This window comes from Scomber japonicus, chromosome 2 (genome assembly GCF_027409825.1).
Source record: "Scomber japonicus isolate fScoJap1 chromosome 2, fScoJap1.pri, whole genome shotgun sequence".
NCBI classification, from domain to species: Eukaryota; Metazoa; Chordata; class Actinopteri; order Scombriformes; family Scombridae; genus Scomber; species Scomber japonicus.
Genome location: NC_070579.1, coordinates 4,881,727 through 4,898,984, shown reverse-complemented (window position 1 = coordinate 4,898,984; position 17,258 = coordinate 4,881,727). Strand labels below are relative to the sequence as shown.

The 17,258-nt window shown below is 43.0% G+C and overlaps 1 protein-coding gene across 1 annotated transcript in view; it reads left to right on the top strand.

Moving 5' to 3' along the window:
* The first annotated feature begins 1,608 nt into the window (after positions 1-1,608).
* The window catches only part of xpo1a (exportin 1 (CRM1 homolog, yeast) a), a 32,677-nt gene continuing 17,027 nt past the window's right edge, over positions 1,609-17,258 (top strand). Inside the window, exons 1-13 of the mRNA XM_053335107.1 lie at positions 1,609-2,199; positions 5,597-5,729; positions 7,648-7,749; positions 9,367-9,439; positions 10,070-10,131; positions 10,658-10,702; positions 10,816-10,997; positions 12,036-12,084; positions 12,203-12,322; positions 13,058-13,186; positions 15,095-15,253; positions 16,114-16,296; positions 17,045-17,183. Of these exons, the coding sequence (XP_053191082.1) occupies positions 5,604-5,729; positions 7,648-7,749; positions 9,367-9,439; positions 10,070-10,131; positions 10,658-10,702; positions 10,816-10,997; positions 12,036-12,084; positions 12,203-12,322; positions 13,058-13,186; positions 15,095-15,253; positions 16,114-16,296; positions 17,045-17,183 (1,369 nt within the window). The 5' untranslated portion in view covers positions 1,609-2,199; positions 5,597-5,603. The remainder of the gene's footprint in view (positions 2,200-5,596; positions 5,730-7,647; positions 7,750-9,366; positions 9,440-10,069; positions 10,132-10,657; positions 10,703-10,815; positions 10,998-12,035; positions 12,085-12,202; positions 12,323-13,057; positions 13,187-15,094; positions 15,254-16,113; positions 16,297-17,044; positions 17,184-17,258) is intronic.

Sequence of the window (17,258 nt, the reverse complement as noted above, 5' to 3'; positions counted from 1 at the left end):
AAGATTCAATTTAGTCCCGTAATGTAAATCCAGAAATATTTGTCTTCTAGTATTATTTGTATTATTGAGCCGAGTAAAGAACGAGTCATTTGTTTGGGTCTTTTTGTTGAATCTATTGTTGAAGGTATCATCAGCGTAACGTAGCTATCAATCCTGCAAAATACTGTAGAACTCCATGTACAGCATGAACACGCCCTATGTGTGTGTGTGTGTGTGTGTGTGTGTGTGTGTGTGTGTGTGCGTGTGTGTGTCTAAGTAACGAAAATGAAAAAAGTACCGAAAAAAGTTAAGTTTCCATTTCGTTTGCTCTTCTTCTTTTTAATTATCTTTCCAGCTCGATCACACTACTGTTGTTTGTTGGATGAATAGAGACACTCGACCAGATATGAACACGGTTATGATGATTATTATTAACATTAGCCTGCAAACTAACTGCGCATTTTGGCTGCAGTGCGCATGAAGGCCCGCTGCGCTCCTACTCGGTGCTGCGCATTAATCTGGCATCAAGTTTATGATCCGATCAGACCACCTGACCCTAACCCTAAAGGCTGCAGCATATAAACTGGATAACAAACCGCAGCAGCACATCAGACACAAGGAACACTTAAGTTTTCCTCACTTCCACTTTTTTTTTTGGTTCAGATAGTGAATAGAAACGCAGTCTGAAGCAGCAGTCAGCAGCGCGACTCTCACAAGGAATACCAGGACTGAGGAAATCTGAATATGATCTACTCCACCCCCGAAACTTTATCAGCGACTAGAAGACAAACACTGAACTGAGAAGAGTTCACAAAGACAACGAGTGTCTTTCCTTCACCAGACTGAAAACTCTGCCACTTTTAAACATTTTTGGACTTTAAGTATTTTACTATCAGTGGTTGGTTGGCACATCTGATCTCCAAAAACTGTATATGAAGTTTTAACTTTAATACAGTAGTTTATGGCACAACTTTTAACTACAACCACTTTAAATGAAGTCTAATGAGTATCTGCACATTGTTGTATATACCTTTAGTTAACTAAATAATCTGAATACTTCTTCCATTTCTGGATTTAAGTCTTCAGAACAGCTGTGCAATATTATTATTATTTTTCATTTTAAAATCCATGCAATAACACTATCAAACTCTGATATATTATAATTCACCAATATTACTACTGGATTGACTTTCTCTCCACTAGAATAATATTCATGTAAGGTTTGACAAGGATTATAAGAAGCACCATAATGGTACTTTTATTTAAGTAAACAGTCTGAATACTTCTTCCATCACTGGATTTAAGTTTGTTTTTTTAAATATTTGAATCTACTACTACTTCAGTACAGCTGTGCAATATAATAGTTTTTTTCACTTTAATATCCATGCTAACCCTTAACCCTAAACGATCTAAATACTTATTTAAGTGTCATTTATCACTTTTTTCCTCAGAGGTCAAACAGAGCGAGGGGGGCGGGAGTCGCACTACAGCTGATCGACAGCTCCCGCGGACCAATGACAGGAGCAGTGACGTCAGCGCCTCTTCCAACACCTAACCAATCAGCTGCCTCGGTGGGCGGGTACATAGTCCAAATTTTACGCGGCGCGCGGCGGGGCCGAAACACCGAGAATGAAAATCCCGGTCTGAACCGGTTAGAACCGGTCGGTGTCTGGCAGCATGAGCTCAGAGGAAGAGCTTTAAAACAACCCTCTGCTCTCTCCCAACTGTGTGTGTGTGTGGTGCGAAATAGAAAGCAAGAAATAAAACAAACTCTCTTTATTTTTAAGCTGCTGAATTCCGCTCCGAGTGAGACTCCGCTGCTGTTAGCTTAGCCTCTCATTAGCCGACTTATCATTGAGTTTTCCATTAGCACGCTAGGCTAAGCTAGTAGCTGTGTTAGCATGGTGGGAGTCGGCGTGTGATCAGCCTTTAAAAAAACAAAAAGAGAGACATGTTTCAGATCGGCTGAGGATTATAATAAGTTGGGGTTTTTTTATTAGAGCGATCGATACTTTATTTAATTGTTTTTTTGTGTTTAAGTTAGCGGCTAACTGTCGGCTAGGCTAGTGTTAGCTGCTAGGTTAGCGGTGGAAACGTGTGTGTGTGCGCAATGAGATAACGCTGCTCAGGATTCATTCATATATATATATATCAGCTTCTACCTTCACAGTCTCATCATTTAACATCTTGTTTTCGACGAGAGGAGACGGAACACACTAGGTAAGTGATCATCCAGCGTGGAGCTAACTTAGCAGCCTGTTTGCTGTCAGATTAGTGTTTAAAATTAAGTGTTTTACATTTGATTTAAAATGGGTTAAATTATTATAGATTATAGATAAATGTGTGTGAGGTTGGTGTTGGTGGTGGTGGTGTTGTTTTTTGTAATTGTTGGTGGACTGTGGTGGTGTGTGTCAGTGTGGATGTTGGTGGTAAACGTGGTCGATAGGGGGCGCTGTGCTGGTTCATGCTGCAGCAGCTTTATATCATTTCTATCAATGGGTGTCAGAGCTGGACCACGTGGTGTCAGTGAATGAATGAATGAATGAGTGAGTGAAGGAGTGAAGAGACAGAAAACAAAAAAAACAACAAGAATAACCTTTTTTCTGTTTCTGATCCACATTTTAGTTCATTATTTAACCCTTAAACAAGCAGGAGTGGAAAATTAGATGTAAAAAAATCCTTATTTGATGTTATTAGTTATGTCATTTACACCTGAAGTAAAACATTTCCACTCATATTTTTAATATATTTTGGATGTTATGAGTTGTATCTCCACCAGGATGTGTTGCCCTTATTAAAGGTATAAAATGGTGATAATGGTAAAAACACTTAAATGTGTTATTTAACATAGAAAAGTTAAAGTGATATATTCTGGTCATTAATATCACACATACTAGTTTCTAAACTGATGTTTTTATCATTTCTATCAAAGTATAAACCTACCACAAGCTTTAATTCTACCAATTAAAGGCACATATACAATTAAACAACCACCTTAACCAATCATGCACCTTAGAGTTTGTATTTCCTGGTGCACGTTGCCTGTTTAAGGGTTAAACATTTTTAACAGAGGAAGGAAAAATGAATAATGTGTCATGTCAGAAACAGTGGTGTCAATGAATGAATGAGTGAGTGAGTGAGTGAAGATCCAAGGCTTAAAAAAAAACAAAAAACAAGAACAGCCTTTTTACTTTTTTACTTTCTCTTCTATTGTAACTTTGCTTTTGTTTTAAATTGAGTTCTTACTATTTATTATTATTTATTATTCCATGTGTACAGGATTATATTGAAGTGTCAATGAATTAATGAGTGAATGAGATGTCCAGACAAGATATGTTTTGATTTCTAAATATATAAATGTGTGTAGGTGTGTGTGTGTATATGTGTGTGTGTGTGTGTAAGAGGGTGTTGTGTTTTATTAAATAAAACTATAATAATAATAAAACGTGGTGCAAGTTAACCCTTTATAGGACACTCATTGAAAGGAAGGAAGGAAGGAGGGAGGGAGGGAGGAAGGAAAGGAAGGAAGGATGGAGGAACGAAAGAAAGGAAGGTAGGGGGGAGGAAAGAAAGAGAAGGAGGGAAGGAAGAAGAAAGGGGGATGGAGGAAGGAAGGATGGAGGAACGAAAGAAAGGAAGGTAGGGGGGAGGAAAGAAAGAGAAGGAGGGAAGGAAGAAGAAAGGGGGATGAAGGAAGGGAGGAGAGAAGGAGGAAGGGGAGGAAGAACAGATGGAAGGAAGGAAGGAAAGAAGGAAGGGAGGAGAGAAGGAGGAAGGGGAGGAAGAACAGATGGAAGGAAGCAAAGAAGGAAGGGAGGAGAGAAGGAGGGAGGGAGAAAGGACAAGAGGAAGGGAAGAAAGAAGGCAGGAAGGAAGCAAGGAAAGAAGGAAGCAAGGAAAGAAGGAACGAAGGAGGGAGAAAGGACAAGAGGAAGGGAAGAAAGAAGGAAGGATATTTACAGAAGTTACCAAATATAATTATTTGCCCAATAAAGGGTTAAAATCGAGGTGTAAATGAATGAGTGAAGATCCAAGGATTAAAAAAAAACAAGAAGAACAATCTGTTTCTATTTCTGATCCCATCCTACAACTCATACTTTCTGTTTTGGTTCATTATTTAAAATATTTAAAGATAATTTTTTGGGGAAAGTCAGAAAACATTCAACAGTAATGTTTCATTTTAGAAACAAAGGTATTAATATTGCTCAGGTTTTAGTAGTAGTGTTCATTCAGTCATTAACACAACTAACAGAAAAGTACTGACAGTATATAATAAATAAATATATAGATTAATAAATAACAGCATAAAGTCATTAATTTAATTTATTTTGGGGGTTGGTTGATCATTTATAACTATAATATATAAAATTGAAAGTAGCTCACAAGCCAAGAAGCATGTGGTCATCTCAGAAGATTAAAGAGATTATAATGTGTATAAATATATTTAAAACCTTTACTACTAAGCTTTTAGTTAATCTGTGTTTTTAGATTTTTATTTATTTAGTTTCATCTTTACAAAAATCTATTTAACTTTTATCTCTTCTTCTTCTCTCGCTGTATTTATTTGTTCTTGTTTCATTGCTTCTGATATAAAACTCTTTTATATAACCTTATATTTAGCTTATATAAATAAAGTTTTATATATTATTGTTATAAAGATGGTTTTATTAAGAGATACACAAAACACTCTGATGTATATATTCAGGAATCAAAAAAATATGCTGTCTGGCCCAGTCTTTAAAATATTAAAGGATGAATTTACAACTTTTTTAAGGACATTTGAGAAACATTCAACAATGATAGAACCAGTTGTTGGTATCAGTCGGGTTTATTTAGAGATCTTTCTGGAGCAGATTTAACAGGAACTATTTATTCTGCAGGAAGTTACACTCATGAAAAACATCATGCTGAAGAATATTTCTGGAAAGATCAAATATAATATTCCTTTATTAGTCCAACAATGGGGAAATTTACTTTACTTTTTCTTTCTCTTTCCTCGTCTTTCTTTTTTTCCCCACTCATCTTTCTCCTTTCTCCTTCTTTTCTTTCTTTCTTTTTTGTTTCTTTCTTTCCTAATCTTCCCCCTTTTTCTTTCTTTCCTCATCTTTCTCATTTTTCTTTCTTTCCTCATCTTTCTCATTTTTTTGTTTCTTTTTTCTTTCCTTGTCATCCTTTTTCTTTTCTTTCCTTTCTTTCTTTCTTTCTTTCTTTCCTAATCTTTCCCCTTGTTCTTTCTTTTCTTTTTTCTTCCTTTGTCTCTCCTCCTTTTTCTTTCCTTTTCTTTCGTCATCCTCCACTTTTTTTCCATCTTTCTTTCATGCTTGAATTTTTCTTTCTTTCTTTCCTCATCCTCCACATTGTTTTTTCTCCCTCTTATTCCATCTCCCTTATCTATCGTCCTTTCTTTCTTTCTTTCCTCCTTTCATTTGGACGCTGAAGCTTCATATTAGCTTCAGATTAAACTTTTAAATCCATGTTTCCACAGAAGGAGGAAAAACTCACTTAACTTCCTGTAGATGTATTTTTGTATGTTTCAATCATTTATTACCAGATTCTGCTGTAGTTGAATTTTCTTCCTCCTCTTCTTCCTCTTCCTCTTCTTCCTCCTTTTCCTCAGAATCTCTATGCCAGCAGAAATGACGATGTTGGCCGATCACCCAGCTCGACAACTGCTGGACTTCAGTCAGAAACTTGACATCAACCTTTTGGACAATGTGGTGAACTCCATGTACCACGACATCGGCTCCCAGGTGAGACTCAAACCACAAATACACTCTGGTTCCCTGTGATGATGATGATGAGGGTGGTGATGAAGATGGTGGTGAAGGTGGTTGTGGTGTGGATGATGAAGATGATAATGATGATGGTGGTGGTGATGATGATGGTGGTGGTGACTGTGATGATGGTGGTCATTGTGGTGATGGTGATGATGATGATGAAGATGATGATGATGGTGGTCATTGTGGTGATGATGATGGTGGTGGTGATTGTGGTGGTGGTGATGTGATGATGAAGATGGTGGTGATGATGATGATGAGGATGGTGGTGGTGGTGATGAGGATGATGTTGATGATGAGGGTGGTGGTGGTGATGAGGATGGTGGTGGTGATGATGATGATGATGGTGGTGGTGGTGGTGATGAGGGTGGTGATGGTGGTGATTGTGATGATGAAGATGATTGTTATGATGATGATGATGTTGATTTTGAAGATGGTGGTAATAGTGATGATGGTGGAGGTGGTGATTGTGGTGATGGTGGTGGTGATGGTGGTGAGGATGATGATGGTGGTGGTGGTGGTGGTGATGATGTGATGGTGGTGATGAAGATGGTTGTTATGATGATGGTGGTTGTGGTGGTGATGTGATGATGATGGTGGTGGTGAAGATGGTGGTGGTGGTGGTGGTGGTGGTGATGATGATGATGATGATGATGGTGAAGATGATTGTGATAGTGATGGTGATGATGGTGGTTGTGGTGTGGATGATGAAGATGATGAAGGTGGTGATGTGATGATGGTGGTCATTGTGGTGATGGTGGTGATGATGGTGGTTGTGGTGTGGATGATGAAGATGGTGGTGGTGGTGGTGATGATGATGATGATTGTGATAGTGGTGGTTATGGTGGTTGTGGTGTAGATGATGAAGGTGGTGGTGGTGGTGGTGGTGGTGATGATGATGAGGGTGGTGATGAAGATGGTTGTGGTGTGGATGATGAAGATGATGATGATGGTGATGGTTGTGATGATGATGATGGTTGTGATGGTGGTGATGAAGATGATGATGATGATTGTGATAATGGTGGTGGTGATGATGGTGGTTGTGGTGTGGATGATGAAGATGATGATGGTGGTGGTGGTTGTGATGGTGGTGATGATGTGATGATGATGATGGTGGTTGTGGTGTGGATGATGAAGATGGTGGTGGTGGTGGTGATGATGATGAGGGTGGTGATGATGGTGGTGATGATGGTGGTTGTGGTGTGGATGATGAAGATGATAATGATGGTGGTGATGGTGGTGGTGGTGATGATGATGATGATTGTGATGATGATGGTTGTGGTGGTGGTGGTGATGAAGATGATGATGATGATTGTGATAGTGGTGGTGATGGTGATGATGGTGGTGATGATGGTGGTTGTGGTGTGGATGATGAAGATGATGATGGTGGTGGTGGTTGTGATGTGATGGTGATGATGGTGGTCATTGTGGTGATGATGATGATGATGATAGTGGTCATGATGATGGCGGTGGTGGTGATGATGATGATGATGTGGTGGTGGTGGTGGTGATGATGGTGGTTGTGGTGGTGATGATGAAGATGATTGTGGTGATAATGGTGATGATGATGATTGTGGTGGTGGTGAAGATGATGATGGTTGTGATGTGATGATGATGATGTTGGTGATGATGAAGATGATTGTGGTGATGATGATGATGGTGGTGATGATGATGAAGATGATGATGGTCATGATTGTGATGATGATGATTGTAATGATGAAGATGGTGGTGATGATGATGAAGATGACGATGATGGTCATGATTGTGATGATGGTGATTGTAATGATGATGATAGTGGTCATGATGATGGTGATGATGGTGATGATGATGGTGATGATGATGATGATGATAATAATGATGATGATAATAATGATGTTTATGATGCTTGCAGCAACGAGTGGCCCAGGAAGTGCTGACCAACCTGAAGGACCATCCGGACGCCTGGACGAGGGTCGACACCATCCTGGAGTTCTCCCAGAACATGAAAACTAAAGTACGAACTGCCACTGCTCTTAAAACTAGTTCTAACCTGTTTCTTTTTTAATTTCTCATCTTGACCTCTGACCTCTAAACATATTAATAACCTGCTGCCTCAATCAGTAGTGATGTCATACTTCCCCTCCCTCCTTCTCTCCTCCCTTCCTTCTTTCCTTCCTCCGTCCGTCCTTCCTTCCTTCCTTTCCTTCCCTCTGTTCTTCCTCCATTCCTTCCTCCGTCCTTCCTTTCCTTACTTTCCTTACTTCCAATCTGTTCTTCCTCCCTCCCTCCTTCTCTCCTCCATTCCTTCCTCCATCCTTCCTTCCTTCCTTCCTTTCCTTCCTTACTTCCATCTGTTCTTCCTCCCTCCCTCCTTCTCTCCTCCATTCCTTCCTCTGTCCTTCCTTCCTTCCTTTCCTTCCTTCCATCTGTCCTTCCTCCCTTCCTTCTTTCCTCCATCCCCCTTTCTTCTTCCTTCCTTCCTTCTTTGTTCCCTCCCCCCTACCTTCCTTCCTCCCATCTTTCCTCCGTCCTTCCTCCCTCCTTCCTTCCCGTCCTTCCATCCTTCCATCCTTCCATCCTTCCTTTCAATGAGTGTCCTATAAAGGTTTAACCCTTTATTGGGCAAATAATTATATTTGGTAACTTCTGTAAATATCCCAAAATATCCTTCCTTGTTTCCTTCCTTTCTTTCCTTCCTCCCTGCCTTCTTTCCTTTCTCCCTCCCTCTTTCCTTCCTTCCATCTGTTCTTCCTCCCTCCCTCCTTCTCTCCTCCCTTCCTTCTTTCCTTCCTCAGTCCTTCCTTCCTTCCTTCCTTCCCTCTGTTCTTCCTCCCTCCCTCCTTCTCTCTTTCTTTCCTCCCCCTACCTTCCTTCCTTCCTTCCTTCTTTCCTTCCTCCGTCCTTACTTCCTTTCATTCCTTCCATCTGTCCTTCCTCCCTCCCTCCTTCTCTCCTCCCTTCCTTCTTTCCTTTCTCCGTCTTTCCTTCCTTCCTTCCCTCTGTTCTTCCTCCCTCCCTCCTTCTCTCTTTCTTTCCTCCCCCCTACCTTCCTTCCTTCCTTTCCTTCCTCCCTGCCTTCTTTCCTTTCTCCCTCCCTCGTTCCTTATTTCCTCCATCCTTCCTTCCTTTCATTCCTTCCATCTGTCCTTCCTCCCTCCCTCCCTCCTTCTCTCCTCCCTTCCTTCCTTCCTTCCCTCTGTTCTTTCTCCCTCCCTCCTTCTCTCCTCCCTTCCTTCTTTCCTTCCTTCTTTCTTCCCTTCCTCCCTCCCTCCTTCTCTCTTTCTTTCCTCCTTCCTTCCTTCCTTCTTTCCTCTGTCCTTCCTTCCTTTCCTTCCTCCATCCCCCTTTCTTCTTCCTTCCTTCTTTCTTACCTTCCTCTCTCCCTCCTTCTTTCTTTCCTCACCCCTACCTTCCTTCCTTCCTTCCTTCTCTCCTCCCTTCCTTCTTTCCTTCCTTCCTTCCTTCCTTTCAATGAGTGTCCTATAAAGGGTTAATAGTCGATGTAACATCACAGTGCAGATAGTTTATTGTGTGTTTGTATATTAGCTCATAAATAAAGGAAGGAAAGGAGGGATATTAATTTATTTCTTCTGCTTATTCTAACGTTCTCTCTCTCTTTGTCTCCTCTCAGTATTACGCTCTGCAGATTCTGGAGACAGTCATCAAAACTCGCTGGAAGATTCTCCCCAGAAATCAGTGTGAAGGTAAAAAAAAATCTACTGTTGTCCTCCAGTCAAGGAAGGAAGGGAGGGAGAAGGAAGGAAGGGAGGGATGGAAAAGGGAGGAAGGAAGGAAGGTAGGGGGAGGAAAGAAAGAGAAGGAGGGAGGTAGGAAGGAGGGAGTGAGGGAGGAAAGAAAGAGAAGGAGGAAGGAAGGTGGATGGAGGAAGGAAAGAAAGAGAGAAGGAAGGAGGGAAGAAGGAAGGACAGACCGAAGGAGGAAGGAAGGAGGGAAGAGAGAAGGAAGAAAGGAGAGAGTGAGGGAGGGAAGAAGGAAGGACAGACCGAAGGAGGGAGGGAGGAAAGAGAAGGAGGCAGGGAGGTAAGAAGGAAGGAAGGAAGGAGGGAGGGAAGAAGGAAGGACAGACGGAAAGAAGGAAGGAAGGACAGAAAAAAAGAAGGAAGGAAGAAGGAAGCACAGACGGAAGGGAGGAAAGAGAAGGAGGCAGGAAGGAGGGAAGAAAGAAAGAGAGAATGAGGGAGGGAAGACTGAAGGAAGGAAGGAAGGAGGGAGGGAGGAAAGAAGGAACATTATTAGTTTTCATTAAAGGAAATACGCTTATTTGCTTTATTCAATGTAATAATATTTAATAAACACCTTTTATGTATTTACAGGAATCAAAAAGTATGTTGTCGGGTTGATTATTAAGACGTCTTCTGATCCTGCCAACATGGAGGTGAGTTTATATTTATATTCCTTCTCCCCTCCCTCCTTCCTTCTCTCCCTCCTTCCTTCCTCTCTTCTTTCAGTCTGTCCTTTCTTCCTCCCTCCCTTCCTTCTTCGTCCCTTCAATCCTTCCTCCCTCCCTTCCTCCCTCCCTCCCTTCTTCGGCCCTTCCTTCCTTCCTCCCTCCCTTCTTCGTCCCTTCCTTCCTTCCTCCCTCCCTTCTTCGTCCCTTCCTTCCTCCCTCCATCCCCTTTTCTTCTTCCTTCCTTCCTTCCTTCTTTCTTCCCTTCCCTTCCTCCCTCCCTCCCTCCCTCCTTCTCTCTTTCTTTCCTCCCCCCAACCTTCCTTCCTTCCTTCTTTCCTCCGTCCTTCCTTCCTTCCCTTCTTTCCTTCCTTCCTTCTTTTCATCCTTCCTTCCTCCCTCCTTCCTTCCTCCTTCCCTCCCTTCCTTCCCTTCCTCCCTTCCTTTCAATGAGTGTCCTATAAAGGGTTAATTACTGATAACGTGAATAAACTGGAGGCTCATTTCTTTGCAGAAGGAAGGCGTCTACATTTCCAAACTCAACATGATCCTCGTTCAGGTGAGTAAGAAACTAAAGAAACTTAAAATAAATAACTAAACCTAGCTGAGAATAATTAAAAAAGATAATATTCCACATTTTAAAACCTCCTCCTTGTGTGTGATGGTGTGCAGATCTTGAAGCAGGAGTGGCCCAAACACTGGCCCACCTTCATCAGCGACATCGTGGGAGCGAGTCGGACCAGCGAGTCTCTCTGTCAGAACAACATGATCATCCTCAAGCTGCTCAGCGAGGAAGTGTTCGACTTCTCCAGCGGACAGATGACGCAAGTGAAGGCCAAACACCTCAAAGACAGGTACGAGGGGGAAAAGACCCCCCCCCCCCCCCAGACATTTAGGGTGTTATTTTAAGGATGGTGTGAAGCGTGTGGGCAAAAAAATCAGTTTTAACCCTCCTGTTGTCCTCTAGTCAAGGAAAGAAGGGAGGGAAAAGGGAGGAAGGAAGGATAGAAGGGACCAGGGAGGAAGGAAGGATAGAAGGGACCAGGGAGGGAGGAAGGAAGGATAGAAGGGACCAGGGAGGGAGGAAGGAAGGTAGGGGGAGGAAAGAAAGAGAAGGAGGGAGGAAGGTGGATGGAGGAAGGAAAGAAAGAAGGAAGGAGGGAGGGAGGAAAGAAGGAAGGACAGACGGGAGGAAAGAAGGAAGGACAGATGGAAGGAAAGAAGGGATGGAAAAGGGAGGAAGGAAGGATGGAAGGGACGAGAGAGGGAGGAGGGAGGGAGGGAGGAAGGAAGGATGGATGGAAAGGGACGAGGCGGGACCTATATACCCCCTAAATACCCCCCTATATACCTCCCTATATATACCCCCCTATATACCCCCTTATATACCCCTCTATATACCTCCCTATATATACCCCCCTATATACCCCCTTATATACCCTCTATATACCTCCCTATATACCCCCTTATATACCCCTCTATATACCTCCCTATATACCTCCTTATACACCCCCCATATACCCTCTATACACCCCCCTATATACCTCCTTATACACCCCCCATATACTCTCTATACACCCCCCTATATACCTCCTTATACACCCCCCATATACCCTCTATATACCCCCCTATATACCCCTCTAAATACCTATATACCCGCCTATACACCTCCTTATACACCCCCATATACCCTCTATATACCCCCCTATACACCCCTCTATATACTCGCCTATATACCCTCTATATACCCACCTCTATACCCCCTATATATCCCCCTTATATACCCCCCTATATACCCCCCTATATACCCCTCTATATACCTATATACCCCTTATACCCCCCTATATACCCCCCTACCTCCTTCCTAACCCTTTTGCTCTTTTCTCTTCCAGCATGTGTAACGAGTTCTCCCAAATATTCCAGCTGTGCCAGTTCGTCATGGTAAGAAGTTCAAACATCAAACTGTCCTCAGCGTCTTTTATCTTTTTATCTTTTAATTAATTAATTAATAATTAAATAAATGATTAATTAATAAAACCCTCTCCGTCTGCGTCTGTAGGAAAACTCCCAGAATGCACCTCTGGTTCACGCCACTCTGGAGACTCTGCTGCGCTTCCTGAACTGGATTCCTCTCGGTTACATCTTCGAGACCAAACTCATCAGCACGCTCGTCTACAAGGTGAGCAAAACATTTCTCCTTCTTCTCCTCCTACGCTCTCCTCCTTCCTTCCTCCTCCTCCTCCTCCTCCTCCTCCTCCTCCTCCTCCTCCTCCTCCTCCTGTTCTCCTCCTCCTCCTCCTCCTGTTCTGCTCCTCCTCCTCCTCCTGTTCTGCTCCTCCTCCTCCTCCTCCTGTTCTGCTTCTGCTCCTCCTCCTCCTCCTCCTCCTCCTGTTCTGCTCCTCCTCCTCCTCCTCCTGTTCTGCTCCTCCTCCTCCTCCTGTTCTGCTCCTCCTCCTCCTCCTCCGCTTCTGCTTCTTCTCCTCCTCCTCCTTCCTCCTCCTCCTCCTCTCTCCTTCCTCCTCCTCCTCCCTTCTTCTCCTCCTTCTCCTCCCTCCCTTCATCTTCTCCTCCTCCCTTCTTTTCCGTCTCCCTTCTTCTCCTCTTTTGTGTTAAAATCAAAAAAAAAAAAAATCTCCTCCTTCTTCTCCTCCTCCCTTCTTCTTCTCCTCCTCCCTCCTTCTTCTCCTCCTCCCTTCTTCTTCTCCTCCTCCCTCCTTCTTCTCCTCCTCCCTTCTTCTTCTCCTCCTCCCTTCTTCTTCTCCTCCTCCCTTCTCTTCTTCCCTTCTTCTCCTCTTCTCCTCCTTTTCTTCTTCTTCCTACCTCAGAATCAGCGTCTTTAAATACGATCAAGATGTTAAACTGTTGGTTCCTCACTGACCTGAGTGTGTGTCTTTCTCTCTTTGTGTGTTTTCAGTTCTTGAACGTGCCGATGTTTCGTAACGTGACTCTGAAATGTTTGACGGAGATCGCCGGCGTCAGCGTCAATCAGTACGAGGAGCAGTTCGTCAACCTGTTTACTCTCACCATGTGCCAGCTCAAACAGGTACACACACACACATGCACACACACACACACATATATACACACACACACACACACACACTAACATGTGCCAGCTCAAACAGGTACACACACACACACACACACACACACACACATATATACACACACACACACACACACACACACACACATATACACATATATATATACACACACACACATATACACACACACACATATACACACATATATACACACACACACACACACACATATATACACACACACACATACACACACACACAGCAAATTTAACACAGAACAAAGAAATCAGTTAAAAGTCAGAAAATAAAAGTATGAACAGACTCAACCTGTCTATTTTTTTTTTATTTTATTTTGAAAGGGTATTTTATTTTGTAGAGGAAATGTTTCAGCTCTGAGTTTGAGAATGAAACGGTTTCTTCTCTCTGAGTTTTACAGTAAATGAAACTAACTGTATTTAATTACAGTCTAAACCAGAGGTGTCAAACTCATCTTCATTCAAGGGCCACATACAGACCAATTTGATCTCATGTGGGCCGGACCGGAAGGAAGGAAGGCAGAAAGGGAGGAAGGACAAATGGAAGGAGGTGGGAAGGAAAGAGAAGGAGAAGAAAAGAAAGACAGGTGTAAGGAAGGAAAGAATAAAAGTGAGGAGGGACAAAAGAAAAGAAGACAGGAAGGAATGAAGGAAGGGAAAAAAAGACAGGAAGAAAAGATGAAAGGGAGGAAGGAATGAATGAAGGAAGGGAGGAAGGACAGATGGAAGGAAGGAAGGAAGGGAAGAAGGACAGATGGAAGGAAGGAAGGAAGGAAGGAAGGAAAAAAAAGACAGGAAGAAAAGATGAAAGGGATGAAGGAAGGGAAGATGGAAGGAAGGGAGGAAGGACAGATGGAAGGAAGGAAGGGAAGAAGGACAGATGGAAGGAAGGAAGGAAGGCAGAAAGGAAGGAAGGCAGAAAGGGAGGAAGGACAAATGGAAGGAGGTGGGAAGGAAAGAGAAGGAGAAGAAAAGAAAGACAGGTGTAAGGAAGGAAAGAATAAAAGTGAGGAGGGACAAAAGAAAAGAAGACAGGAAGGAATGAAGGAAGGGAAAAAAAGACAGGAAGAAAAGATGAAAGGGAGGAAGGAATGAATGAAGGAAGGGAGGAAGGACAGATGGAAGGAAGGAAGGAAGGGAAGAAGGACAGATGGAAGGAAGGAAGGAATGAAGGAAAGAAGGAAGGGAAAAAAAGACAGGAAGAAAAGATGAAAGGGAGGAAGGAATGAAGGAAGGGAAGATGTAAGGAAGGGAGGAAGGACAGATGGAAGGAAGGAATGAAGGAAAGAAGGAAGGAAGGACAGATGGAAAGAAGGAAGGAAAGAAGGAATGAAGGAAAGAAGGAAGGAAGGAAGGAAAAAAAGACAGGAAGAAAAGATGAAAGGGAGGAAGGAATGAAGGAAGGGAAGATGTTAGGAAGAGAGGAAGGACAGATGGAAGGAATGAAGGAAAGAAGGAAGGAAAAAAAAGACAGGAAGAAAAGATGAAAGGGAGGAAGGAATGAAGGAAGGGAAGATGTAAGGAAGGGAGGAAGGACAGATGGAAGGAAGGAAGGAATGAAGGAAAGAAGGAAGGAAGGGAAGAAGGACAGATGGAAGGAAGGAAGGGAAGAAGGACAGATGGAAGGAAGGAAGGAAGGAAGGAAAAAAAGACAGGAAGAAAAGATGAAAGGGAGGAAGGAATGAAGGAAGGGAAGATGGAAGGAAGGGAGGAAGGACAGATGGATGGAAGGAAGGAAGGAAAGTGGGCCGAATTGGACCCCTCGGCGGGCCGCTTCTGGCCCACGGGCCGCATGTTTGACACCCCTGGTCTAAATGAATGAACCCAGACTAACTGAATAACTAACTAACTGATTATTCTCTGGTTCAGATGCTTCCTTTGAACACCAACATCAGAGTAGCGTACGCCAACGGGAAGGACGACGAGCAGAACTTCATCCAGAACCTCAGCTTGTTCCTCTGCACGTTCCTCAAAGAACACGGACAGCTGATCGAGAAGAGACCCAACCTGAGGGAGACTCTGATGGAGGTAAAGAGGACAGTGGTTATATTATAGTTTTTACATTTCCAATAGTTTTTATTTTTATTTAATTTTTTTTTAGTTTGCTTTTTTTATTTCAGTTTAGTTTTAGTGAGTTTAACAAGCGATGAAGTAGGTTTAGTGTTTCAGGTATTAGGAGGAAAGCCTTGATTAGTAGAAGGGCCACATACAGACCAATTTGATCTCATGTGGGCCGGATCATTAAAAACAGGGTATCCGCGGGGTCTTAAAAAGTATTAAAAGTTGATAAATCAATTTTGGGAAAACGTGCGGAGGTGTTGTGGTGTCGTCATTGTGATCCAGTGGAGCAATGTTTTTGTTTTTTTGTGATCAAAATTTTTTATTTGTGGCTCTCTTTTGTATTTTATTGAATGGTTCCTAATAGTTTTTCTGTTCTCATGTATGTTAATGTAGTTCAAGGTTAAAAAAAATAATAAATGAATTTACAGCAGAGCTGTTGTATTGAATTGAATTAACATTGGATTGTTCAAGTTACACAGTGCGACATTAATATCACCATTTATATATAATATAACCAAGTCGCGGTGAGGTATTAAAAAATATTGAAGGTCTTGAAAAGTCTTAGAAAGGTATTAAAATTAACTAGAAGATTCCTCATATACCCTGAAAAAGATGGAAGGAAGGAAGGAAGGAAAAAAGAAGGGAAGGAAGGAAGGAAAGAGGGAAGAAAGGTAGGAAGGACAGACAGACAGAAAGAAGGAAGGAAGGAAGGAAGAAAGGTAGGAAGGACAGACAGAAGGAAAGAAGGAAGGAATATATTTTTCAGAGTCCTCGCTGTATGTACTGTTGTTAACGCCCCTCCCCTCCTCTCTTTTACCCCCCCCCAGGCGCTCCACTACATGCTGCTGGTGTCGGAGGTCGAGGAGACAGAGATCTTTAAGATCTGTCTGGAGTACTGGAACCATCTGGCAGCAGAGCTCTACAGAGAGAGTCCGTTCTCCACCTCCAGCACGCCGCTGCTGTCTGACGTACCGCCACGCAGACACCTCTACCTGCCCGTCCTGTCGCAGGTAACGCTGACCCCTGACCCTCTGACCCCTGACCTCTGACCCCTGACCCACTGAAGTCACTTTATCAGCAGACAATATAAAATCAAAATGTTAAATAAGGAAAATTGGGGAACTATATTTTATTAACCCTTAAACAGACGACGTGCACCAGGAGATACAGACTCTTTAACCTTCCTGTTGTCCTCCCGGGTCCTTCCTTCCTTCCTTCATCTGTCCTTCCGTCCTCTGTCCTTCCGTCCTTCCTCCCTCCTTCCTTCCTTCCTTCCTCAGATCTAAGTTCAGCTGTTAGGGTAAATGTTCCCTCCTTCTGTCCTTTCTTTCTTCCTTCATCTGTCCTTCCTTTCTTCCTTCCTTCATCTGTCCTTCCTTCCTTTCTTCCTTCCTTCATCTGTCCTTCCTTCCTTTCTTCCTTCCTTCATCTGTCCTTCCTTCCTTCTTCCTTCTTCCTCCCTCCCTTTCCTCTCTCCTCCCTTCCTTCCTCCCTCCTTCTTCCTTCCTTGCTTCCCTTCCTTCCTTCTTCCTTTCTTTCCTTCCTTCCTACCTTCCTTCCTTCCTCCCTCCTTCTTCCTCCCTTGCTTCCCTTCCTTCCTCCTTTCCTTCCTTCTTCCCTTCCTTACTTTAGGTGCAAATGACACAACTAGTAAGGCCTGTTTAAGGGTTAACCATCAGATTTTATGTTAATGTGAAACCCGTCTGTCTCCGTCTGTCTCCGTCCGTCTCTGTCCGTCTCCGTCTGTCCGCTCCTCAGGTGCGTCTGCTGATGGTGAGCCGCATGGCCAAACCGGAGGAGGTTCTAGTGGTGGAGAACGATCAGGGCGAAGTCGTCAGAGAGTTCATGAAAGACACGGACGCCATCAACCTTTACAAGAACATGAGAGAGACTCTGGGTGAGACTGACGAGGACACACACACACACACACACACAACGTAACACACACACACACACACACACAACGTAACAC